This window comes from Polistes fuscatus, unplaced genomic scaffold, assembly GCF_010416935.1.
Source record: "Polistes fuscatus isolate 324 unplaced genomic scaffold, CU_Pfus_HIC Scaffold1, whole genome shotgun sequence".
In the NCBI taxonomy this organism is placed as follows: Eukaryota; Metazoa; Arthropoda; class Insecta; order Hymenoptera; family Vespidae; genus Polistes; species Polistes fuscatus.
Window position 1 is genome coordinate 8,085,641 of NW_025112997.1, and position 26,436 is coordinate 8,112,076.

The following is a 26,436-nucleotide window of genomic DNA, read 5'->3' on the forward strand; positions in this document are numbered from 1 at the left end:
GAATCTTATCTTGGTATTTATTATTATTATTATTTGTGTAGCATGATACTAAAGGAAGAAGTAATTTACATATGAAGACTCTGTTCAGCTGGTGTGTCGTGAAAGTTAAGAAGATATTCTCGAACGTATTCGTCGATATTATTATTCTTTGAGATCGCGTAGGTGGTCGAGGGATAATAAGAATGTTACGCTGAACGATAGGGTACGATGTGCGTTTAGCAACAACCATGGTAAACGGATCTTTGCGCTACAGAATATGTTTCTCAAGAATATTCTTTGATTAAATATATATATATGTACGCGCGTATAATTTTTTATTATTATTAACATAGAAAATGATCGTGGACTACGGGTAAAGCAGTAACGATGTTGTCTCTGTTAAAAGAAACGCAAAAAAAAGAGAAAGAGAGAAAGAGATAGAGTAATGAAAGAGAAAATCGAAGGACCGGTTGTCTGTTGGTATATACTGCCCACGTGCAGATTGAGGGCGATTTATATAGGGAATAAATTAATAAATTATGAACGTTCGAAGAATCGATCACGATGGACCGATCGATCCTTGTTCTAAAAGTTTCTGTTGCTAGATCATTTCGAATGATTTGACGTGAACTGTAATAAGCATTCCTTTTATGATAATAAATAAATTCATCTTTCGTGTCTTTTATATCTCATCGTTATCAACGGAACTACGGTCACGAACTATCCACTTTTCTTCTCTATCTTTTGACTTTCATTTTTCTTTTTTGGAAAGTGTCATAGGTTGAAATATTTGAAAAAGAAACGAAGCGAAGGGAATGCAGGGCTTTACAAAGTTATGCTGGATCTTCGTCGTCTTCAGTTGAGATGTTCCAGGCATGTTTTTTTAAGAGATGTAAAACTCGAAAAGTATTTCCATATTGTTTCTTCAGTTTCTATAGCTAGTTGAAAATTCTGTCAAACTTCTTATTGTCGAACATTTTTCCGATCCAGTTGACACCAAGGACAAAAGATAAGAGGATAAATTTTCAAGTTTTAATCGAGTTGGGAAAAAGTTTTGAATATTTTATAAGTATCATTCTGAATCTTGAGATTTTCTACGATTTAATACGTTAAAAAATGAGCCATTTACTTTGAAAGCGGTGTAAATCCAAATTTTGTTAATAATATACGTACATGTTTGTAATCTGATATGATTATTTAAAAGAAAGACTTCCATTACTTTCAAAATAAATCGTTCAAATGATTTTCGATTTTAATTTCTTATGCATAATAATGAATTATATAAATATTATAATTTAATTATTATAATAATATTAAATAATATAAATTATACAAATAAATTATATAATACAAATCCTAAATACGAATGACTGACCGAGAAACTTCTCTACAATAAATTTTGAAAAATATTACTGTTTTTATAGGTAATAATATTTTCAATAAATTCGAATTTGAAATTAAAATCACCTATTGGACATAAAAAATATAAATATTGTCGATATAATATCAAACATATTAAATATTATTTAAATACAGATTGACTGTTTAAAAAATGTTTATCAAATAAATTCATAAAAAATATTACTATTTTCAAAGATATCAATAATATTTTCGATAAATGTTTGATTCAAGAAAATAATATTCTTTTTTTTTTCTCGAATTTGAAATAGAAAACATTAAACGGACGTAAAGAAATTGAATTATAAGTACGTATATGTAATATTTTATATAATAATATAGAACGAATGTAGTGTGGTGGACGTGTTATGAAAAGGGAGAAATAGAAAAAGTAAGGGTCGACTATCTTATGAATATATCGAAAGACGTCACACAATAGCGGTTGCACTGCGTGACATCGTGCCACGCGCTCGTCTTCTCCTTCTCCTCCTACGCATTGGTTCTTTCCCTCGTGTTAGTAGTAGTCGTCGTGGTCTCTTCGGTCCGTTCGGTAAAAAGCTTGTGCTCCTCTCTTGTGAACTCAAGTGGCAGGAAAAGCTTAGTCGTTCACGGGCCGTGCTCGAGTACAGTTCGAGATTGATTTTACGCGAGTCCCTCTCTCTTTCTCTCTCTCTCTGTCTCTGTCTCTCTTTCTCTCTTCTTTTTCCATTTTCTTATTTCTTTGGCTTTTTTGTAAATGAGATTTTTTTGCCCGCCCCACCCTTCACAAATACTGCCTTGACATGTGAAATTCACATTTTGATCCTTTTTTTTTATTTCTTTCGTTATTTTCGTTGTTCTTTTGCTTTTTCTGTTAATTTATTTTTTATTTATTTTCCCTTCTCTCGTCTTTTCTCTTCTTCTTATATTTTTTTTTACCTACTCTGAATTCTTTTTCCTTTTCAATCGGATGATTTCGCACGCGATGAGGTGAAGAAAAGAGAAAGAAAAGGTGGTTAGGAGCACGAAAGACTTTCCTCGAGCGGCATTCAACGATGCTGGCAATAAAAGCACTTGTGATCATTCTCCCTGTCATCGTTATTGCCAATCCCTTCTTCGATGTTGTTCAAGGTAATTCATCCTTCCTTTTTTTCTTATTAAATTTTTCTTATTGCCGGGAAAGATATTAAAATTGATTGACTCGTAACGTGAGGTTATCGTTTCGTTTAAGCTCGTCGACAGATTTCTTATTACGAAACTTGTTGTTGATATTTTAATACTAAAATAAGTAAAAGTATTATAATTAAGCAGCAAGATTATTATTGAATTTAATATGCAACTATAAAAATGGGAAGGTTTAATATACTTTCTTTTCTCTTTTTTTCTTAATGAAGTAAATAATATATATAGAGGGAGAGAGAGAGGATTATTTTCAGAAATTTTTCAAAAAAGTTTTCGTTATTATGTAAAAATAAGAGTTCTTCGCGAAGGATTCACTAAACTCATCTCTTCTTGTTCCTTTTCTTCGTCATCATGGTAAGAAGATATCAACTACGACTTCCCGCCACATGTGTCGCCTCTCCCATTCTCTCTTTCTCCTTCTTTCTCTTTCCCTTTCTCTCTCTCTCTTTCTCTCTCTCTCCATCTTTCTCTCTTTCTCATATCACACACCGTCATTCTTTCTCACGCGTTCCGACTTGACAAAGAATTTCATAGTGATTTTAATGTCTTCTCGTTTTTCTCTCTCTCTCTCTTACAATGTTCGAATTCTAAATGACTAGATTGCTTTTTTCTTCTTCTTCTTCCCATGTAAATATTCATATACCCGCATTGTCTAGATTTCCGACATTTCGATAAATAATTACTTGTACTTAATTATTGTAAAATATAGATTAAGCATTTCAATTATTTTCGATTAAGATCGAAAGTGATTCCATTTTAAAAGTAAAAAATAAGCAATGAGATCTTCTTGTATTTTTCTCTTTTTCTTGAAATTTTTCTTGAAATTTTGCTGGAATTCTAAAGGATTAGTTTGCTTTTTTAGTTTCCTATGTAAACATTCTCCTAATCTAGATTTTCAATACTTTGACAGATAAGCTGTTTTTAATTCTCATAAAATTTAGATAAAATTTTCATTCATTCATCAACCAAAGATGATTCTATAAAAAAATTCAAGAGTAAGTAGCAATATAGGCCTGCAGGTGTTATACAGAAGTAAGGAATGTTCAACTGATATTAATATAAGATATGTATTAAGAAAGAAATATTTGTTGTTCGTTCAATAGGAGATCGTAGATCGAAGCGAAACGTTTTAGGATTTAGCAGCATTCTCGGTCCCGTCGATTCTTTTCTTAATCCTGTGAGCTTTTTTTATAAAAGATATTTTTATTGATTTTTCCCGATCGTACAACCTTTTAAATTTTATTTGAATAATTCTGCAAACCTATAAAAATAAATGTTATACCTGACCTTAGATTTGGTTCGCTACAATAATAAATATCTTTTTTAATTTTTTCTTTTTTTTTGTTCAACTTTTAAATGATCAGATTGTTTATCTACTTTCCCATCGTGATATTCATCTAATTTTTATTGTAAATATTTAGCCGGGGAAAAAGTTTCTTCGCATTTAAATACAAAAATGAAACAAATTATTTTCATATTTTGTATCCAGCCTTCTCAAAATGGTTTAAAATTGTTTTATGGTCGATATTTAGTGTTTTACCGACATCGTGGTTGCTAATGTATCGGTCTTGTTTAATTTTTTCCATGATTTCATTGACTTTCCCAGTAGTAGATCGATCAGAGCGAGATGCATCTTTGACATTACAATATCTAAATTGAAATAGCTTAAATCAATTCTGTGCAATACATAATGATATTGCATCATATTCACAAACATCACAAATATTTTTACCAGTTTGAGTCGTGTTTTCTTTTTTTTGTAATAAAATTTCAAAATGTATCGAATTTTTTCTTTATATTTACTCGTTTTCAAGACGTAATAACTTTTTACAGGATTAACAAATATAGCAATTTTTTTGTTTAATTACTCTATGATATGTCACTTTTCAAACTCACGCAAATATTGTCAAAACAAATTAATATTACCAGAGTTAATCTATCGGTAAAATACGAATAAATTTTTCTCCCCAACATAATATTTGAACATGTAGTTTAGTTGTTTTTAATTACTGTAAAATTCGAAATAAAAATTTCAATAATCCTATATTTTAATCGAAGGTGGTTCCATTTAAAAATTAAAGAGTAAGCAACGATAATCCTCTTTTATTTTATTTTATTTTTGCTTCGCTTAGTCTTTTCGCCTTTAAATCTTTCCTGAAATTTACATGGTGCACGTGCGTGTGAACGAGGTGTCGCTAACGGTCCTTCGCCTCTGCCTTTTGCTTGGACTATAAGGCTCCTTCGCGGACAGTCGTGCAATAAGAGGAAAGAGAAATATAAGCAGAACCATTGGCAGCCACATATATTCTCGTATAAGTATAACCGCACGCGAGAAAGAGTCTCTCTCTTTCTTTTACTTTTTCTTCTCCTTTTTCTATTTTTCTCTCTTTCTTCCTTCCTTCCTTCCTTCCGAAGAAGAAGAACAAGAATGAGAATAAGAATAAGAACAAGAATAAGAAGAACAAGAAAAAGAAGAGGAAGGTGATAACGCGTCACGTTTCTCTCACACGCACTCTCTTCCTTTTACCAATTCCTTTCTCTCTTCTCCCTCTCGAACTCTTGTCTTCATTGATTACAAATATTTCTGTTCTCAGAACGATAAAAGCGAAAACCTTACGGTTATTCCATTGCATCTTAAATAATGCTACTAACTTCCTTCGTTTGAACTAATTTTTTTCATTTTTATTTCTAAGATATCTATATAAGCGTGTGCGAGTGTAAGTTCATCAAGAATTATTTTCGTATTCATTTCTGGAGACAATACAACTCTTGTTTCGTAGCTATCGGTCTTTCGTCGAATAATTAATCTTATTGATTTCGTGAAATAATTAAAGGAATTCTTCACTGTTTTTCTCTTATCTAAATATTATCTTATATCTTAAGTACCCCGTTTATTACATAGTATTTTACACACATTCACACACGCGTAAATACGCATAAATACACATTTATTTGATTTATTACGAATAATAATTCAAGAATAGAAGTTTAGAAGTAAATAGAAAGTAAGCTTGTTTAATTGCTCTTATGAAATACACTTCCTTCTTTAAATATTTTCATGTATATATAAAGGGGCAGCATAGTGCATAGATACTATGGAACTGAAATACTCCAAATTTTTCTCGATATAAAAATGTATTTATTAATTTATTTGTATTTGCTTATTAATATTTAATTTTATCATGAATAATTCTGTACGATTGTCTTGTTCTTTACGAAAATAAAATTAAAATTCCTTTTGTAACACGTATAAGAGTGAAGAACGCAAATAGTACTGTGTCTATCAAAACATATACGTGGGTGAGTTAAAAAGTTTTTAGTCTAATTCTTAAATTAATTTCTTCTATTTTACTTTCTTTTAGGTATTCAAATATATATGCATACTTGTTTCATCTAAGTTTACTTTCGTTAAATTTCTTACATCAAAATAATCAGTTTTGAATTAACCTACTTCGAAGATAAAAACTCGTAAATCTTCCTACGTTGTAGAAAAAATATATAAAATTTCGATCTCACTATTGTAGCTAATTCATAAATCTAAAAAAAGGGTACTACCTGAAATATTCTACGAAGTTGACACTTTAATCGTTATTCTATCTTCAACGTTTAAGGTAAAAGAGCACATAAAAGTAGCGGAAGAGTAATCATGGGTTGTCAGGTGATACTTGAACGGGAACGATCATAGTGATTTTCACGCGCCGTTATCGCGATACTTGAAAGTAGTCTTATTTAATTACACTTTCGATTTGTATGCTTAATGTTAAAAAAAAAGAAATATTGCACGTTTCCTATATTTTTAATAAACTAACTTGTGAACATAACATTAACTCTTTCCTTTTACTTGCTAATTTGGATCAACGTTATCGATTTTGAGCTTTCCTTGTATGAAATTAGAACAAGTTGGGTAATAACGATAGTGGTGTTTTGGAATCCGGATGTTGATCGATACACTCTAATTATGTTCGATATATCGACGATGATTCGCGAGACTGCTCGAACGCTCTTTCCAAGTGTTTCGTTTCTTCTCCTATCGATTAATTTGTTCGATATATACTTACACATATAAATGCATAAACCACATACATATGTATTTCTAAGATGAATGTATAGAAATCTTCTTTCCGATTCGTTTAAAGTAAATGATCGGTAATAGGATCATGTTTATGAGGATGTAAAGTGTGATGTGCCGATGAAAACTCACATTGTATATACGATCTTTATGTTAAATGACCGTGAAAGTACTTTTAATCGCAAGGTCGCGTGCTCCCAAGAAAATGATTTTACGGTTCGTTTCTTACTAATCTGCTTTTTTCTTTCCTTATTTTTTTTCTTTTAGTTGTAGTTAATTGAGTTTTATGATGTACAAATTCTTCTGATACCGACTTAATAACGAATTTCCTGTGTTATCGAATTAAAACTTTCTCAATAGTCACGTTTCTACAAATTGGCATATAATTTGAAAGTTAAAGACAATTTCATTCTTATTAGAACGAAACATTGTTTCGTTTAGACAAGATATTTATGGTTGTCATTGTGGTAAATTGCAGAGAATGAAATAAATAGTAAAAGGAAATATCAGTTCGTTGATCAGTACGATATGGTTATTCGTACAAGTAGACAAAGTCCAAAGGGGAATCATAATTAGGAAGATACTTCGAACTACACGAAGGGTTTACGACGATGCAACGAAAGAAGTGGGAGGTGCGATTCCAATGGACCAGTTGTCCCGTGCCTTTTGCACGAAAAAAGAAATGTAAAGGAGTGTGAAAAGTCCTTTCGAAAAAAGATAGGAAAAGAAGGAGGAGAAATTTAAAGAAAGGAACAACTGCCAATCAAATGAAATAAAATTTCCAAGTTTATATGATAGTACATATATAGAGTGAGACACTTAACTTGATTACTTTGAATAACTTCTAAATTGTACAATTAATAGTAAATTTTTTCTGTAGAGGTTACACGGTATCAAAAAGGGTATAATATAATATACATGATTTTTGTATAGGTGGAAGCTCTTAGAAGATTTGAAGATCAACTTGGTTTTTAAAAATAAAATGCCTTGTATTTTTAATGAAACGTCGAAGAAGTATTAATCTCCGAGTAAAAAATAAATATTAAAAATTTTTAGTCCCCTAAAGCTAATTATTAACAAGATATTAATAAAACTTTGATCCGCATATAGGATTACTTCGAAAGATTAATGTCATTGACAATAAATGACGACGGTGTTCATCTTATAATGTTTAATTAACATTTTTTGCATACTTATTTTGATTTTATTGTCAACGATTTATGTAATAAAGTCGTTAATGAATATGGCGATCAAAATGAAATTATAACTAAAATTGTTAATGTTGAACATTTTAATCTTTATTCAATTTTTTACAATAGATGCTCGAAATGGTATCCCATTAATGAATCATTATTACAAATCACTGGCAAAACTGCTTATGATTATCAAAATCTATCGTGTATATATATACGACAAATATATATGTATGTAAACATATACGAACGTATGTATATTTTGTATGCATGTATGTGCTTATGATATGTAAATACATCGAAATGAAATCGGAAAGAAAGACGAAGAGAAAGTTAAAGAGAGAGAGAGAGAGAGAGAGAGAGAACGAGAAAGACAAAAACCTGTGACAGCTTCTGTCAGACAAAAACACGTTGGTATATTCACTCTTTCTTTTTCGTTTTCATCTTCTTGCCTCCTTACTCTTCCTTCTATAAAATCTACCAATAATTCTGTAGGCAACATTCGTTCTCAAGCTTGATGACTATATTAATAATAAATAATAATCTCGCGACCACTTGTCTTTCTTCATCATTTGACAAATATTCTTTGCGTTGCAGTCACTACATAATTAAATATTACCCATCCTCGTCTAATTTTTTTAGGACTGTTGGTTTAAAATTACGGACGAGACATTTATGAAGTTCTCCTGCCGTTCAATTCGCAAAATATAATTGCATAATCAAATGTCACGTTGATATTATTGAATATAATACATGTAGGTAGATGAAATTTGATTGGTCATGTATATTTTTCTTTTCTTTTAGAAATGAATCATTTTTGGTGGAGTTAAGAACAATTCTTTAAAAATGTCACGACACTCTGAACAATTTAACCAAGAATTGTTTATCTAATGCAGCCAGTGTCATGGACGATCTATGGCACTCACTGTATTGTATGAACCATGCTTCCAATTTGAATTTAAAAGTAAAAAATCACTACTCATTGTATCACATGAAACATGTTCTGGTTTTTTATTCCTTTTCTTCAAATGGTTACAATTTTTGTGTTCTGTACTTTCACGATAATTTGAATTTAATGAATCTAATTCTATCTTTTCTCATCTCTTTTGTACTAATTTCTAAAATTAAGGATTTTTATTTCTTTGATGCGTATTATATGCGTCAGTAATTATGACAGTTGACTAACAATAAGTCAATAATTTGAAACAATGAATTTTATGATGTATTTTATGATATCAATAATTCGAATATAAAATAAATCATAAAATCAATTAAAAAAACTTATTTGCTTTGTTCATTGTTATAATTACCTACATATATTACAAACTTAATTGGTATATTTTTGAACGTGAGTTTAATTTTTGTATGATCCCATAATTAGTGAAGAATAGTCATCGCGAAGTTGCGAACTTCTCGTATAATTTTGATATATATTTACTTACTTATACTTACTTATTTACTTACATCTGCTACGAGACTCTCGTAATCTCATGGCGTGGGAGAATCGCATGGGTTTTACGATTTGGATGATGTCGACATTAACGTACACATCTCTCGACGCGTAAATGGAAAGATAGCATAGCGAAAGTAACATCTGCGTATGCGTTCATGTCAATGTAATACTTAATTGTTTACATAGTTTTACGTAACATATACATATGTGTCAATAATTATAACAGTGAATTAAGTCAACAAATTGACAACGAAGTATTTTATAATTTACTTTATAATATAAATAATTATAATATTTATAAAATATTTTTGTCTAGATGCATTCTCTTTATTGGTAATGGATAGGGATAAGGTGTTCATAAAGAAGTGTCTGGAACTCGTGTAAGGAAGAGTAAAAAGACGAATATATAATTTTTTAAATTCTTTTCTATATTCCATTTGATCTTTTTAATTTCTAAAATAAAGTCGATTGAAAATATTTCCGCAAGTGTATCGTCATTATAGGCACATATGTATTTATATGCATACGGAAATTTAAAAATCTCGATTTGCGGTTTATGTATATTTGTTCTTTTTCTTTATTTTTCTTTCTCTACCAAAGGAAAAAAATTCAAGTGATGACTATAGATTGTTAAGAAAAACATTGCCGTCCTCATTCGTCGTATGGAATTCGTCTATGGCACGTTAAAAGAAGTGGTAAAACTTTCACGATAGACAAGGGACGCTAATGGCATTTTAAAATTGTCCTCTCCGCTTTCGTTCGTGGAATTTTGAAGGAGAGAAAATAGCATGTCAATCAATTGCATTGCTATTTATTCCAATTGACAATCGTCTCTTCCTTTTATTTTTAATTATATTTGAAATTTTTTTCATCGTTTTTTTACGTTGACATCATCTTTTTCATTACTGGGTATTCTAATTTGTAAAAAAAAAATCTATCGAATATATCATTGCAAGTGTATCAGAGTTATGCCGAACGGCGACAAAATTAAGGAGTCCTCACAGTAGTTTAAATCGAGGGGGCAAAAGGCCGGATGGCCGCGAACGACGTCGGCTATTTTTGTGTCGTCCGCAAACGGAGCTACGAAACGTCGCGTTTAGCGTAGCCCACTCTTCTCTGATGAAGAATTTCACGATGCGATATTTTTTCGAGACATATAGTTCATAGTGGATAATCTGGATCAAATGGGTTTATACAAAAATTTATTTATGTATCTTATAATAATAACCTTCTTAGTTATTTTTATATTTTTTATATTAATTTATTTTAACATGCAATATTATAACTTTCAAATATTTCGATCAATAGTGAAAACATTTATTTTATTTTTATTTTTTTTGTGTCAGGTGATATTTAACGAAAATATTTTTTCGGTACGTGCCATAAATAGACAAAAAAATAAAATTAAAAAAAGAACAATAAATTTTTGTCACGACCTCGTTTATGTAAATATATTCAAGAACGTTATTGTCGCATATCGCGTTAAAAATAGAGCAGAAATAAGAAAGGCAAATAAGTTTATATTAGTGAAACAGGTTCTCAAGAGAAAAAAGTGAGAGAGAAACAAAAAGAGAGCAATATTTATCGTCGAGCGAACGAAACTTAAAGCGTCGAGAGTGTGCTATCCGAAGCTAAAAAGCAGCCTCTTCTTCTTATTCTTTTCTTCGAACGAAGATGGCCGCTCTTCTTTCATAATTTGCGTCTAATTGGTATCTATTGGCTCAATTGCAACACGTCGTGGGTATTGTTTGCTACGTCCGTCATGGACGCGTGCATCTCTTATAATGCTTATATATATATATACATATACATACATATATAAATGTGTACTAACATAAGTTATACTGCGGGCCTGACTCTCTTTCGTTTGCCTTTAAGAAATACAATTTTTTAAAATTCCCTTTACGCCTACCCGCATCATATCCGTCTAATCTAATACGCTCTTCTAAACTTCTTCAATATCATTCTTGATCGATTGGTAGGACGAGTAGATGGAAAGTAATGTTATGTAATAGCTATCGCCGATTGATATTACACGATCTAACGATATTATGGTGTTTTTTTGACGCTTACCATTAAGATCTTGGATAACCGATTGTGCAATGGCGATATTTGTGATTGATTTCGTTCTTGCATAATCGGTTTCTTTTATCCTACGAAGTAATACACCGTGGGAATGATCTTTTAGGAAAGAAAGGAACAGAGTGGATGAAAAGGTATGATAAGAAAAAAGAAGAAAAGTGTAAAAAAAGGAAAAAAAAAGAGAGAGAAAATCAATAGAAAACGATACGGTCGACGTGGCTTCAAATTTTCAAAGAAATCGAACAATTTCGTCATAAGAAGCTCCTGTTCAAGACGATTGATGTACATAAAGCGGCGACGTACTTTCGAGGCAGATCGAGTCACGGAGTTTCGAATTCGAGTCCTCGATCGTTACTACGTGAGAAACGGCGGCTCCCCTAGGTTATTAAATAATATAAGATTTAGGAAAAAGGAGTGGGATTGAGGAGAGAGTTAGAAAATCGATTTTTAGTTAACTGATTGACGCAAATAAAATAACATATATATTATGCATATATATTTATATAACATATTATATAACTGATATAAATATTTATATAATTATATGTATATGTTACCGTTAAAATGTGAAATCCTTTAATCTATAGAATAATTAAAGTTACCACTTAAAAAGTATAACATAAGTCTCAGAATTATATACTTTAATTATTTATTCTATGAATTCACTAGATGCGATTAATTAAAGGATGAAATTGAAATTTGATGTTAAATATAAGAAACATATTCTTCGATTTTGTTTCAATATCTGCCTACACTGCACTAGTGTAAATTCGGAGACAATAAATGTGTGTTTCTTCGTTTTATGGTTTTCCAAGCGAATGTTATTTAATTTCGAGAGATAGAGCTTTTCATAAGTCTCTTTCGAAAACTATGAATATGTAAATGAAATATATACTTAGTTATTGTATGTAATAACTGAATTTCACGCTTTAATGTTAATATATATAAATATATAGCAATTTTAATAATAAATAATTTATAAATTAATAATATAAAAAGAAACAATTCGACAATTACTTTTAAAGAGATATTGAAAATCACGAGGGAAAATATTTCGAAAGTTTTCGAATTCCCTAATGTATTTGTTTTTCTATTTTAAATGAAAATGACGCATCCTGTGGGGCCCTTTGAAAAGATCCTTACGTTTTGACAAGGAAAGTGTTCCTTATTTCTTGTCTATCATGAGAAACGGTGTCTTCTTTCTATTTTTCTTTTTCTCTCATTTTTTTTGTTTTTCTTTCTTTTTTATTCTGACGTAACGCAGGACACGCGTCTGTTTCGTGTCAGATGGAAAGTAAGAAAAAGGATCCTTACTACGACACCTATCTTTTCGTCGAGTGGACTTTTTACCTTCCATGTATTCTCTCTTTGAGAATTCTCTATTGATAGAGAGAAAAAGAAAGAAATACTAAAAGGAAAGAAAAGGGAAGGAATACTAAAGGAAAGAATCTGATTGCATCTTATTTTTTTTTCTTTTTTACAGAGATGTCCTGCTGTTCGCTGGCTGCCGGATCTTGTCGAAGCGTTTGCTCGAAGGTATGTCGTATATACGTACATGTATGCATGTGAGAGATATTAAAAGAGAGACAATTATAAGAAATAAAATAAATTAGCAAATCTATTAAATTTGTAAATAAGATAGGATATTACAAATATTGTTAATAATTAATGTAACACTTACAATGTAACTTAATTAGTTAATTGGGTTTTGTATCTTTTTACTTTACCCTTTACGGGTTAAAGTTATTTCTTTACAAATACTTTCTTACACCTATTCGATATAACTAAAGAGGTTGCGTTCTTTTTACTGTCTTTTTAGAATCAACAGTATATGGTTTTTCATTTTTCCGAACGGGTGTCCCATCCAGTTTACTAATAACTATGCCCACGTTGCTTGACTTTAATGATCTGATGAGAACTAGTAATTCAACGTGGTTAAGTTGTTGATTTATAAAATTATTTAAATTATTAACTTATTTAATATATATTTTAAAACTAGATAATAATTAATTACAAAAATATAATTATATAATAATACTGTAAGACTTGTGTGTGAGGACCAATAGCTTCTTATGAGATAGTATACGTCCATAGTAGTTATGTGTAGGTATGAGCGATAATAAACGGTTCGGAATAGTTTTTTCTATATCAAACGAATTTAGACTAAATGTGAATAGAGATCAAACGTTCTCGAAATATATGTGAGTGTGTGGTGGGTAATATCGTGAAAAAAGAAAGAATAATGGAGAAAGAAAGATTTGAGTATTTAGAAAGAAATTAAAGGAAGGGTAGTCATTGCGAGAATATCGTGAAATATGTATCGTTAGAAAAATTTAAGATCAAACCTTAGAATTCAGATAAGTTATGTTTAAAAAACCTCTCTCTTACAATTATCAGGGGTAGGATAAAGACTTTTACAATAGTAAATAAAAGATTGTCAAGGATTAATAACAGATTCTAGCAGAAAAAACTAACAGTAAAATAAATAAAAAAGAAAAAGAAATATAAACGACAAAAACTAGCATCGAAACTCGAGTCCTATTTTGTACGATGAAATATAATAGTAGTAGTAGTAGTAGTAATAGTAATAATAATAATAATAATCGAAATGATAGAAAATTATGCGGTCGGTTGTTCGAGATACGACCTATCTATATATATGATCTATTAATTATGGCAGATCCTTCGTGGGAATTTCAAAAAAAAGATATTCTTGAGGAAAAAATTGGCACGTCATATGAACGCGAAATAGTATTCGTAACTTTTTTGACAAAGACAATAAAAGACACGATATATGTCAAGTTCGCGGATATATTAGGATCCTGTGAATAAAATTGACGGGGGAGGTGAAAGGAGAAGTAGAAAGAAGAAGAGAGGGAGCTTTCTTGAGAAGAGATCCTCCAACAAACGACGTGGGGTGCACGCGATGCTGAGGTTTTTTTAAAAGGTGGCTGCTGCGTTCTTTCTCGAAGATAATATCGGAGACATTGGGTGCCCGCTGAGAGATTTACGTGGTGCATTTTCCTCCTTGGGCTCCCCGTAGACTCATTCATACGCAAATATTATGAATTGACAAGACGAACTTGGAGAACGGATATGTTATCAACGATATATTTTAAACGACGTTTTATCATTATTTCGATTTCGTCCTTTTCACGATTTTACTTTCTCTACCCATTTGACGAAATCTTTTAGACTATTTGCATTTATATATTGGATTTGCTCAAAAAGTTCGCGTCTATTTATAAATTTATATAATTTTAACGAGTATAAATATAATTTTATATTACGTTAAGTCCGATAAAAATATTCTAAAAAAAATGTTTATATTGTTAAAGGGAAAAAAACCAATTACAAACCAACCATATTTTCTTGGATTTAAATAATCACAAGAGTATATATTCATACTCTAACTCTAAATTAAAACAATCAACATTTTCTTGTAATACAATCTATAAATACAATAAATAAAATTTATAATAATTTGTGAAAGTTTAATAATCTTAAAATAAGTTTCTATGTATGTATAAGAATTTAAAAGCTTCTCATTACAAGCAAATATCAATTATTTAAAATTTACAGTAAGTCATATATATAGAGATAAATATTTAAAAATGCATATTAAATGGGCAATGGTTGATAAAAATATAACAAAAGTAAAAAGAAAAGGAATAAAATAAAAATTAACTTAATTTTTTTTACTGACAATAATTTTCCAGACAATCTAATACATTGTTAATAGATATAACTATTCGTTGAGGAAGAGATATTGACAAGTTTACATTTACCATTTCTTCCGATCATTTATCCTTAGCATCTATCTTATCATCGTTACTCTAATATTGTTTCTTATTATTCTGTCTGATTGATTTTTTTTTATTTCTGATCTTTATTCTGAAGATATCGCGACGCAATGTTAACATCTCTTAAGACGTTCGTTCTACGATAGTCTTTGGTCATCAAGAAAAAATAGTCGGATGTGTAAATCATGTTCTGTTCGTTATTTATTGCATATTAACTAGGCTGGAGATTTTTACGATGTTTGAAACGTGAGTCACAAACAGAAGATAGTAAAAGAACAACGTAAAGACCGAAATTTTGAAATAGGATGTCTTCGGATCGGTTTACTCCTGCACTTCTCTTTCGTTTATCTGAAAACGAGATAACCGGAAATCACGGCGGAAGCTCGAATTACGCGACATATTTGAGATAGAAGGAGGAAGATACCAGAAGGGTCGATACTTTTTCCCCTGTCTTCCTACACGTAAGATACTTTAAAGATTTTTAGTGCCATGCAATAGGGCGAGACGTTGTGGTTGTCTTTTCTTTATTTTCTTGTCTGGAACAATATTTTCGTTCCCTGTGCTACGTTGTAAAACTGGTCGTTAAGTTTTACGCGTTCGAACTGTCTGAAAGCACATTTAAAACATACATCTACCTACGTGCATAGGTATATTATAGGTATAATATAATATAGAAAGAAAAACTATTCATGTAAATCATCTAGGACTAAAGTATCCTTTTTCAGAATTTTACACAGATATACATGCTTATAAATAAATATTACTATTTTGTTTGAATATTAAAAATCATTTAGATATGAAATTAATGTTTTTTTTATTTCATGATTCCTTTTTTAATTCTTGAAGTAAATACATAGAGAATAAATACTCGACAAGAGAGGCGTAGAAAATTTGCGAATAAAAAAGACGCTCGTCGGAAAATGGCGTCGCGGTCCATCTTTACATTCCTCCCAGAATATACCGAGACATAAATACGTATCTACATTGCCTTTGCAGTTCTTCGTCCTTAAGTTTCAAGATCGTAGCGAGAGATAGTATACGAAGACGTTTGGTAGATGTTTAAATTTGTATATATTCAATTTTGTGTGCCATCAATTTTTGATCAAAGAAAAAAAGAATTACAAATTTTATTGTCTTTTATAATAAAAAAAGAAAGAAAAATTATATAGTAAAAACATAATTATCTTGTAGGTATATACATACATACATCATAAATTTACACTATCTACAACCTCTGACCTGTTTAACTCGACGAGTCTCAGGACCCACCACGCGTTGATAGGTGGTCGTAACTTGAATGCGTGATGAAAATACAAAATGACCCCGTATGTCCTCGCGTAGGACACCGATTGAATCAGGAATGAGTGTCAAACGGGCAAACGGTCGATATCCACCAGGTCTATTGGCATTCAGTGTTGACTAACAGGAAATTGTGGTGAGCGCAGAACGTTTACGTCCTTGATTCTTAATGCCACCTAATGTGCTACTCTGCATTTTGAGATTTTGAAAAATTCCAATAGATATGCTCGTAAAAGATGCAGACTTAACTGCACACTATATCGATGTATAAAAATAAGTTTTATGCACACACACATTTTATTTTATATATTTATATATTATATTTCAAAATTATGTAAATATATATTGATGTATGGTTAATATTTATATAGAACACATTTATTAAATTCATATTTTACGAATTGTTTCATTTCATATTTGATTTTCTTTTTACAGATTCCACTGGTAACTTTGGGAGCAGACCCTGAAGCAAGAGAAAATGCAACTTCACATTTCTTAGAATTCTGTTCCGCCGAGTTGGTAAGAAATTGTTTGATTTTATAATAAATCATATAAAAAGTTATAAATTAAGAGATATATAAATATTTTTTTAATTTAATAATTTTAGATAGATTTTTGGTCCTGCGTTAACTCCACTCTGGAGGGTAAGTATCGCATTAAAACTTGATAATCGAATTTCGAAACTAATTAATTGATCGACGAAATTCGTAGAAGCGAAGAAAAATGAAAATTGGACAGGTAGAAGATGTTGTCATTTGGCACAAAATCCAATATGTCAGTCGACTTGTGCCCTATCAGGATCCAGAAGTAATTTGAGTGAATCATGTAGACTTAGCGACGAGCCGGAACTCATTTCTTGTTTGGAAAGACGCGAAGAAGCAGAACGTTGTTGCAGTACCGTTTCCAATGACACGTGTAGATCAGTTTGCAAGGATTTATTTCACAAACCTGGAAAACGATCGAGTTTGAAGTTATATAGTAGCAAGGGTTGTTTTCATCAAATACCAAAGTGTCTTAAAAGCGTAGCTGAGGTTAAGCGCGTCGACGATCCTAAACAATGTAAGTCAGATTTATATATATATATATATATACCTACGTTCAAAAACCGATGGTATTTATTTGAATTTATTGTTTTGCGGAAAATTAACAATCAGTAATAAGACGTGAACTTTTTTCTACACATTTTTGTAGATTTGCATTGTTGCGACGAAGCGACGAATGCGGCATGTTCAGATACATGTCGGAAAATTCTTCAAACAGCAACGACCGATCAAGAAATTTTTGACGCTCTTGCAGAAAAATGCAGTCCCATATTGCCTCATTCGCCGTTGTGGAGTTGCGTATTGAAGTCAACTCCAACGAAACCAATACGTTTACCATTGGACACCGGTAAACTTTCCTGTTGTTCAAGAGCAACTAGACAACGTTGTCAAAATCTTTGCTGGAGGGCATTTCAAGCTGATTGGGAGACAGCTTGGTCTCAACTGGATTCCGAGTGTCTTTCTTCAAACTTGGATGGCGAATTACGAAGATGTCTCGATGAAGCTGATAATTCTTGTGAAATGGGATGCTCTGGTCTTTCTTATTGTGCACGATTTAACGACAGACCGACTACTCTGTTCAGGTAGCATATCATATAATTTAACATACAAGTATGTGAAGTTGCTTTATTTACATATTTTAAACTATACCTGTTCTCTTAACAGGACGTGCACAGCTGCAGCAGACGATGCTGCCAAGTGGGAGGCAGATCATTGGTCTCACGGTGGTATCATTCGAGGACTTGGCGTTGCTGTCCAAGTAGCATCATCTTGTCCACCAGAAACTTTACGCGCTGCAGCCTGTCTTTTGCAATTACGACCTTGTGAGGCAAGAATACACGAGACACGACTCTGTCGAGAGGACTGTTTGGAATTGATGGCTAGTTGTGTAGACTGGTCTACTATCACAGGATCTCACACGGCTGCTACTTTATGTTCGAAGCTTTCACCAGGCAGACCAGATGCTCCATGTGTTTCTTTAAAGCCTTTCCTTGAGAATTCACGGGACGACAATTCTGTTGTTAATCCGCAGGACGATATCACAACACCATGTAAAAATAATCCTTGTCCTCAAGGTCAAATATGTCTTTTGACCGTAAATGAACGTGAAACTTATCGTTGCGTACCTGGCTGTACTCTGGGAGAGATATCGAAGCAAGTTGTACCACTTTTTTCGTGGGTTCAAATTCCAAGATACGATCAACATGGATGTCTCAGGATATGTCAGTGTACGTTACAAGGATTGGAGAAATGTAAAACCTTGAATTGCATCAATTTCGAATTCTGTTGGGTACAAGATCGTTTTATTCCACCAAGATTGAACTTTTATCTGGAGTGTAATCTTTGTCGTTGTTTCGAGGGAGAAGTTACTTGCTCGAGAAAATCATGCACTGAAATTAAGATACCTTCTTTACCATGCGATTGTCCGGCTCATTATGTACCAGTTTGTGGAAAGTCAGGCTACACTTTTGCATCGGCGTGTTTAGCTAAGTGCGCTGGTTTTACCGCGAACGAGGTTGATTTTGGTAGATGTTCCAGCCGGGATCCATGTTCTCCAAATCCTTGTAACGTTACAGATAAATGCGTAAGAAGGCGTAGAGTTTGTTTAACATCGATTCACAAATTTTGTAAACAGTACGAATGTGTACCAATAGATTGCAATCCTCGAGAAGAAACTAGTGGTCCAGTTTGCGACAAAGACAATCGCCAGCATCATTCGATTTGTGCTATGATACGAGCCGGGGCTAGTCTTGGCTATAGATCTCCTTGTTTGAAGGGTTGCAGTCTTCGGGGACCGGTTTGCGGTATCGACGGTGAAATATACATCAATGAATGTGCTGCTTGGGCAGAGAAAACTGTTGTAGATTATTATGGTCCATGTGTCACCGTTGGTTTGATAAGTGATCAAGCTAAACCTCGATGCGGTGATATTGTTCAATGTCCACCTTTGAAGGAGGCTAATTGTATTGGTGTTACTCCACCTGGTGCTTGTTGTCCTGTATGTGGCGGAGCTGCAAGATTATATTATTCGAAAAAACAGGTGGGTATTCAAATAATTTGAATATAGCAAAAATTTCATTGAGAGATTCTAAAACAATCATTTCATGTTTGATGATTACAGTTGGATAAAATATATCACGTGATGGACGAAGAAATCGATAAAGACTTCGTCACATTGGATGCTCTTTTATCTGCATTAAGACGACAAGTACAAGTAGCACAGTGTGCAGTTCGCGGTATGGTAACTCTCGAGGGTGACATTTTTGTTGTAATACAATCTGTGCTTGAAAAACCTTCGTCTTTACAATTACGAGCTTGCGTAGCGGAAATGGAAAAGCTTGTTGTTAGAATCACGGAGAGAAGCTCTAAAATTGCAGCAGAAGTTCCTCTGGGATCGCTTACTCGAGCAGAATTGGCACATAATCATATTTCTAGTGCTAACGTTAATCGTGTTTGGTTTCCTATAATCACGTGCACGATCATATTCAGTATTTTTACATGAGCGATTAGAAAATAACAAAAGCACACTCAGAAAAGAAGAAAAATTGTATTAATTTCTGTTAGGATTTACGTACCTTCGAATGAACAGGATATGATGTTACTTATAAATTTATAGCTGAAGACGATCTTAGAAAGGTTTATTAGACAAGGAATTCTAATCATTTTCTTTTGCGTATGCATTAGAAATATAGTAGAATATTTATTCCATATTTTTGAAATATTTCTGATTCGATTACATTAGTAAATTTACAAAAGTAAATGACAGATTCTGATCCCTTTCTTGAATCGTTCAAGGTGCTAAGCATTTACATTACCTAGTGACGGTGCCATATATGACAACGTCAATCTTGTGTCTGTGATTCTTCTAGTGCCTATATATATATTTATAATACGTTATGGTATAGAATGTATGGTTTTTTAATTCTAGTATTACCAAAGAAACAGAATTACGATAAGGAGAATGTACAAAAACGCGGTTTACTATGATGCAGAGAGTTTTTTGACCCATATCGCGTTGTACTATATTAAGTGTACATAAACAACAGTTTCTAAATTAAGTTACCAGACAATAAATAACCTGACATTTAGTCGTCATTAAAAATTTTCGATACTCATTTCGTGTTCAATATTTATATAATATTACATGTTACCCAACATGACTTTTATATTTTCATAAAATCAAAATATACAAAATCTTTGCATTGTCCTTGTTTGTTTTTGTCTTTACCACTTTCTGGCAGTTTAGATCAATAAAATTATTATAAATGTTACTTATTAAGTTATTAAGAATAACTTGTTATTATATTGATAAATACACACACCAAACTTTGTATTGATATTTGATTTTATCTATATGTATAATAAAATTTCTAATCTTTTTGTTCTCCAATCATAGTCAATCCACCAGATTACATTTATAAACAGTTAATGTATTGAAGTAATTTATAAAACTTTATATCGTCCTCGTGAAGCAGTATGGGCTCCAGATGCTTGCAATTTAATTAATTCTTCTTTTATAAGCCGAGATACCTCTGCCTTAGCTTTGCTAACAGCTAATTCACTAGTTGACTCAATTGCAAGATACAATTTTCTTTCGCCTTCTGGCGGTGCTTTACCAGGAGCAATGTAGGTTCCCCTAACTGTAAGACCTGCTTCAGAATATTCAGAGATTTGTGCTAAAGCTTCCTTGCTCGTAACACGCCATCTTGCTTGCTGAGGGAAATCATTTATTTCTAATTCTTCTTCGTACTTTCGGAAGGTTTGTTCGCCAGTTTCAGAGTCGGTTTCTACGAGATCTTCTTCCCGTGGTTGATAATTGAGTTTGGTATTTAATTTAGCAGCTAATTGTTCCGCAACGGTCTTTGCCTAAAAAAGAAAAATAACGCAACAGTAAATTATAATAGCTATTAAAATTTTTTATTTTGTTTACTTCATTTTGTTAACTTACCGTAATCAAATTTGTAGGACCAGCACCCTTGAGTATAGCTTCTGCTGCTTGTTGGGTAGCTCCTTTTGCTTCTGCACCCAAATTTTTAGCAATGTTGATCTTGGATGCAAGTCTTCTAGCCAATTCTAATTTATCGGTAGCACTTGTCACTGGTTGACCAGGAACTGTAATATTTGCAGCAGATGGTCTTGCAATTTCGCGAACCGTTCTTTTGGGAGCAAGCATGCTTTCGATTTGTTGATCAATATCATTTTCAATATCTTCGTCGTCGGAATCTTGCAGACCAAGAGCTGCTTTCTGAAATTTCTTTTTCTCGTTGGCTAAAGCTGCTTCCGATTCGTCGAACTTAAATCCTTTACCACTGAAACCACCTCCTGTGTGTACTTTCTTTCCGTCTGCTGCCTGGCGAGCCTTATAAGCTTCCCATAACTGTCGCAAAGGTTCTGGAACGGGTACCCCTGCTAATTCATGCGCACGTAAAATATCACCTGCATAACGTTCTTGTTCAGATGTTATAAATGTGTATGCATATCTGAAAAAAGGTCAAAATAATGTTGATTTTTTTTTTTAAATATACTCGGTAAATAAATTTGAAGCTTTTATAAAAGAAAAAAAAATCTTACCCCTTGTTTCCAGCTCTGCCAGTTCTACCACAACGGTGTACATAATCTTCATAATGATTTGGACAATCATAATTGACAACAAGTACAAGATGTTTAACATCTAATCCTCTGGCAGCAACAGACGTGGCGACAAGTAATTTAGTTCGTCCAGCTTTAAAATCTAAAATCGTTGAATCTCTGTCACATTGATCAATACCTCCATGTAGAGACATGCACGAATAGGAAGCTTTCATAAGATCTTTTAAAAGTGTATCCGCGTTTTCTTGTTTGTCAACAAATACAATAGCAGAACCTTTATCTTGATAATGCCCAAGAATTTCGAGAAGTTTGTAGAACTTTTGATCTTCCTCTAACACCACCACATGCTGTTCAACGTCTTTGCAAACTACGGAACGACCACCAACTTGTACTTCTACAGGTCTAGTAAGTATTCTTCTGGCAAGTGCTTCCATTTGTCTTGGAAACGTAGCACTGAATAAAACCGTTTGTCTATCTGGTCTAACATTTTCCATTATACGCATTACTTGTGGTTCAAAACCCATGTCAAACATTCTGTCAGCTTCATCAAGGACAACGTAAGTCACTCTACGTAAATTAGTAACTCTTCCACTATTTGCTGCTAACATGTCAATCATTCTTCCAGGTGTACAGACGATTATTTCTGCACCCCTCTTTAATTCTGCTATTTGTTCAGATATACCAGTACCACCATACACACATACATGCGAAAGACCTAAAGATTTTGTGAATTTTTTTGAGTCTCGTCCAATCTGCATACAAAGCTCTCGAGTCGGAGACATTATTAATGCGATTGGTCCATCTCCGTCAGCTAATGGAGGTTGATCTAGGATGTGACGAAACATTGGTAATAAAAATGCTAATGTTTTCCCACTTCCAGTTTTGGCAATTCCTATAAGATCCCTTCCAGACATTATAGCTGGAATTGCTTGACATTGGATGGGGGTTGGTTTTTCATATCCAAGTTTTTTCAGAACATCTAATTCTTTTTTAGTTATACCACAATGTGCCCAAGATTTAATTGGTTTTGGACATCCTTTACCTTTTACACGTATGCCTTCGAGTTCTTCCTTATAAGTTTCTACTTCTTCTGATGTCATCCTAGCTATAATTATTATTCATAAATAATAGAAGTAATAGTTTATTGATTACCTTTCAGCATTACAAGTAATACAATGTATTACAGATTTGTACAAAAGTGAAATAAAAAAGAAACGATAAAATAAATTATTATTATTGACAATAAATTAAATAAAGTCAATAATAATAAATCAAATAAATAAAATGGTAAATCATTCATATTTATAACATTTGTAAAAAAATTGTTAGAGACTTTGAAAGTATTGTTAAGAACTTACCAATTTCAGGTACTTCTACATAAAATGATTTTCTAAAAGGTTGATACTCTGTTGTAGCATGATCTACTTTAGCTAGTTCTCTTTTTTGTTTATTAGCAATTCCAGCCGCAGTCTCATGAAGATTTTCTCCTTCCTCTTCGCTGGAGTACTCAAGACCATCTTGATTTTGTTCTATTAATTCTCCTTTTTGTTTCTGTACTTTTTTTTTAGCTACACCCGTGACAATAACAACACCACCACTTTGTTGATTTCCAGGACCTGTACCATTATTAGTATTCTTTGGAGTTTTACTGTCAATTTTATTTACTTTCCTGACTTCTTCTTGGACCTAAACAAACAGATTTTAATATAATTAATAATTTTTCTAAATTTTAGAGACAAGTATTCTTATTTTGCATTTACTTCTGCCATGAAAGCATCAAGAGGGTCAACTTCTTCCTCTTCATCTTTGGTCTCTTCTTTAGTTTCTTCTACTTCTTCTTTGAAAGCGCCTTCCTCTTTGACTTCCTTATTGCTATTCTGAACCACAGGCGTTTCTTCATCACTGTCATCCTCGAGGGACCATTTTTTCATAGGCAATTGAAGATTTGCCAAAATAGATGTCTTACCATCTTTTTTAGTTGCCTCTAACTCCTTTTTCTTCCTTTCAGCACGCCATCGTTCTATCCTCTCTCTTCTCTTTTGCATTTCTAATTCCAGTCGTTTTTGTTCCTCTTCCTGAAAATGAATTATTATATACAGAATTTTAGATTTTAGAAACCAAACTTTGTTAGTATATTCGGTGAATCTAAATAATCTGAATCTGATCTAAATAAGAAATGTTATATGAACACATTGGTCATTTAAAGTTTTATTAAAAAATTATAATAAGAATAGAAATTATATAGAAAACAGTAACAAATAGCAATCTGATATAAAGTTACTATGATACAATTTAGTAATAAATCAGCAATATTTAATCTGTTTATGTGAGCAATATTTGAGGTCGTCAAAGATTTTGAAAGTAATTTCTGTTACTGCTAGTAATAAGTTTTTATTTTATCAAAATGTCAAATTATTTATGAATAGTGACTATGCAGACATGTACTTTGTTTATGGCTTTTACAATGACAATGCTTGTGTTACTGTCAGAGAATATCAATGTAGATTTTCTAGTAGAAAAATTCCACATCAATTGGTGTTTTTAAATTATACGATAAAGAAAAAAAGTATTAATTATCTTTAACTTGGTAAGTGGTAAACACTACTAGCAACAACAGATAAAATGTAAATATTGCTGATCTATTGCTACATTGCACCATAGTAATTTCATGTCATACTATTATCTGTTAATATTCTCTATATGACTATTATTTATGTCGTAACGTTTTAATAAAGTCAAAAAAAACTTATGCGCTTAACGAAGCTTGCAACTTTAGAAATTAAAGTCCTTGTTCGATAAGCATAAGAGTAGAACCGATTTAAGAGATATCATCATATTAATAATGTTTGTAAAGATGTTAAGAAGTAAAAAAATGCTCTCTAAATATCCGAGAGTAAGATAGTAAGAATCTGTTGGACTAAAACTGAATCAAGTATACGCATATCTGATAAATCTTTAAACTTATTTTTCTCAAAAACAAAGACATATTAAAAGATATTATTCTACATTTTTGAATTAATTTTTCATATAGAATCACCTCCTGTTCGCTTGTACCATTAATTATAGAACACTCTGTATATTATAAGATATGCCTATTTGATTGTTATAAATTTCTAAGAAGAATATAAAAAATTACCTTATCTAATTTTGTATGATCGAATGGTAATTCTTCAGTTTCACCTTTCTCCTTTTCCTTTCTATCCCTTGATCGAGATCTGTTGGAGCGCTCTTTACCTGAGCGTGAAGACTTTGAGCCTGTAAGACGCTTTTCTTTACTGTCTCCACTAGTATACCGAGAACAGTCAATATAAATGAATTATTTTTCTAATACATTTTAATAACAGTTAAAATTTTCTTTCAGTACTCGTGCCTAAACAGGTGAAAGCTTTTCCTTGATTATTGAAAATATTTATAAACATATATTAATATTTCTAATACCGTTTCTCTCTCCTATCACGATCTCTATCTCTGTCTGAGCGGTCTCTTCTATCACTTCTTTCCCTGTCCCTATCTCTTGAACGACTCCTTCTTTCCCTATGGCGTCCCTTATCTCTTTCTCTTTCTCGGTCTCTGCTCCTGGAACGTCTGCGCTTCTTTTCTGGTGTACCGGTACGTGATCTTGATCTTGATCTAGACCGTCTTCTATGATGTCTATCCCTAAATATGCATAATTTTAATAAATAATTAAATATAGAATATCAGCTACTTTAAGAATTAAGAATACATATAAACAAAAAATTTAATAAATAAATACTTAAATTAAAGAGAAAAAGAGAAAAAGTTAAATATTACATTTAAATAGAATTTAATGTTTTATTTTTCATAAGTATTATCATAATATTCATTCAACATATATGACCATATATGGAAGAAAGTTATATAAAATAACTTAAATAATAAAACTATAATAAAAGCGTCAGTAATATAACCTCTAAATCAATATTTGTTTTAAATTCATTGTACTTACTTGTCACTGCTTCGGACCATTATTACTTCTATTGATATTAAACACTATTAATTGTTATTATTTGATTAAAAAATTTGTATCGCGTTACAATTTGATCTCATGTTAATATTACTATACATTTAAATGCAACTTGTATCCTATAGAAAGTACTTCCAACCAAGAAACCTAAATTATATACTGTGGTTCAATACATAAAAGAAGGGTTAACTCAAATTCGTTGAAAAGTTCATATTCCTCCATCTATATTTTAACGATTGAAAGTATTAATTCGGTCGATAATACAGTTTTCTTATATACCAATATTTGATAAGTTGGATTAATTTTAAGACGGATATCCATTTGATGCATTTGTTTGTATCATACCATAATTTTGTTTCATGTTGGACGGACATGTGTTACATT

At 31.9% G+C, this 26,436-nt stretch overlaps 2 protein-coding genes across 3 annotated transcripts; one reads left to right on the forward strand and one right to left on the reverse strand.

Annotated features, from left to right (window-relative positions):
• The first annotated feature begins 2,245 nt into the window (after positions 1-2,245).
• LOC122522167 (reversion-inducing cysteine-rich protein with Kazal motifs) lies at positions 2,246-20,014 on the forward strand. The gene is made up of 8 exons (XM_043642996.1): positions 2,246-2,487; positions 12,819-12,871; positions 16,873-16,956; positions 17,045-17,081; positions 17,149-17,496; positions 17,629-18,061; positions 18,144-19,518; positions 19,600-20,014. The coding sequence occupies exons 1-8, from the start codon at positions 2,412-2,414 to the stop codon at positions 19,978-19,980; spliced, it is 2,787 nt and encodes a 928-aa protein (XP_043498931.1). The 5' UTR covers positions 2,246-2,411; the 3' UTR covers positions 19,981-20,014.
• A 131-nt stretch (positions 20,015-20,145) lies between these two features.
• Positions 20,146-26,204, reverse strand: LOC122522155 (probable ATP-dependent RNA helicase DDX46). Of its 2 annotated transcripts, XM_043642975.1 has the most exons (8): positions 26,035-26,204; positions 25,506-25,724; positions 25,204-25,351; positions 23,828-24,142; positions 23,426-23,753; positions 22,050-23,172; positions 21,427-21,958; positions 20,146-21,344 (listed from the first exon to the last, which is right to left on the reverse strand). In XM_043642975.1, the coding sequence occupies exons 1-8, from the start codon at positions 26,052-26,054 to the stop codon at positions 20,922-20,924; spliced, it is 3,108 nt and encodes a 1,035-aa protein (XP_043498910.1). In that variant the 5' UTR covers positions 26,055-26,204; the 3' UTR covers positions 20,146-20,921. The 2 variants fall into 2 exon arrangements, with proteins under 2 accessions (XP_043498910.1, XP_043498919.1); XM_043642984.1 differs by lacking the exons at positions 25,204-25,351; positions 25,506-25,724; positions 26,035-26,204 and having other exon boundaries at positions 23,828-23,944; positions 24,034-24,124.
• Positions 26,205-26,436: the final 232 nt, after the last annotated feature.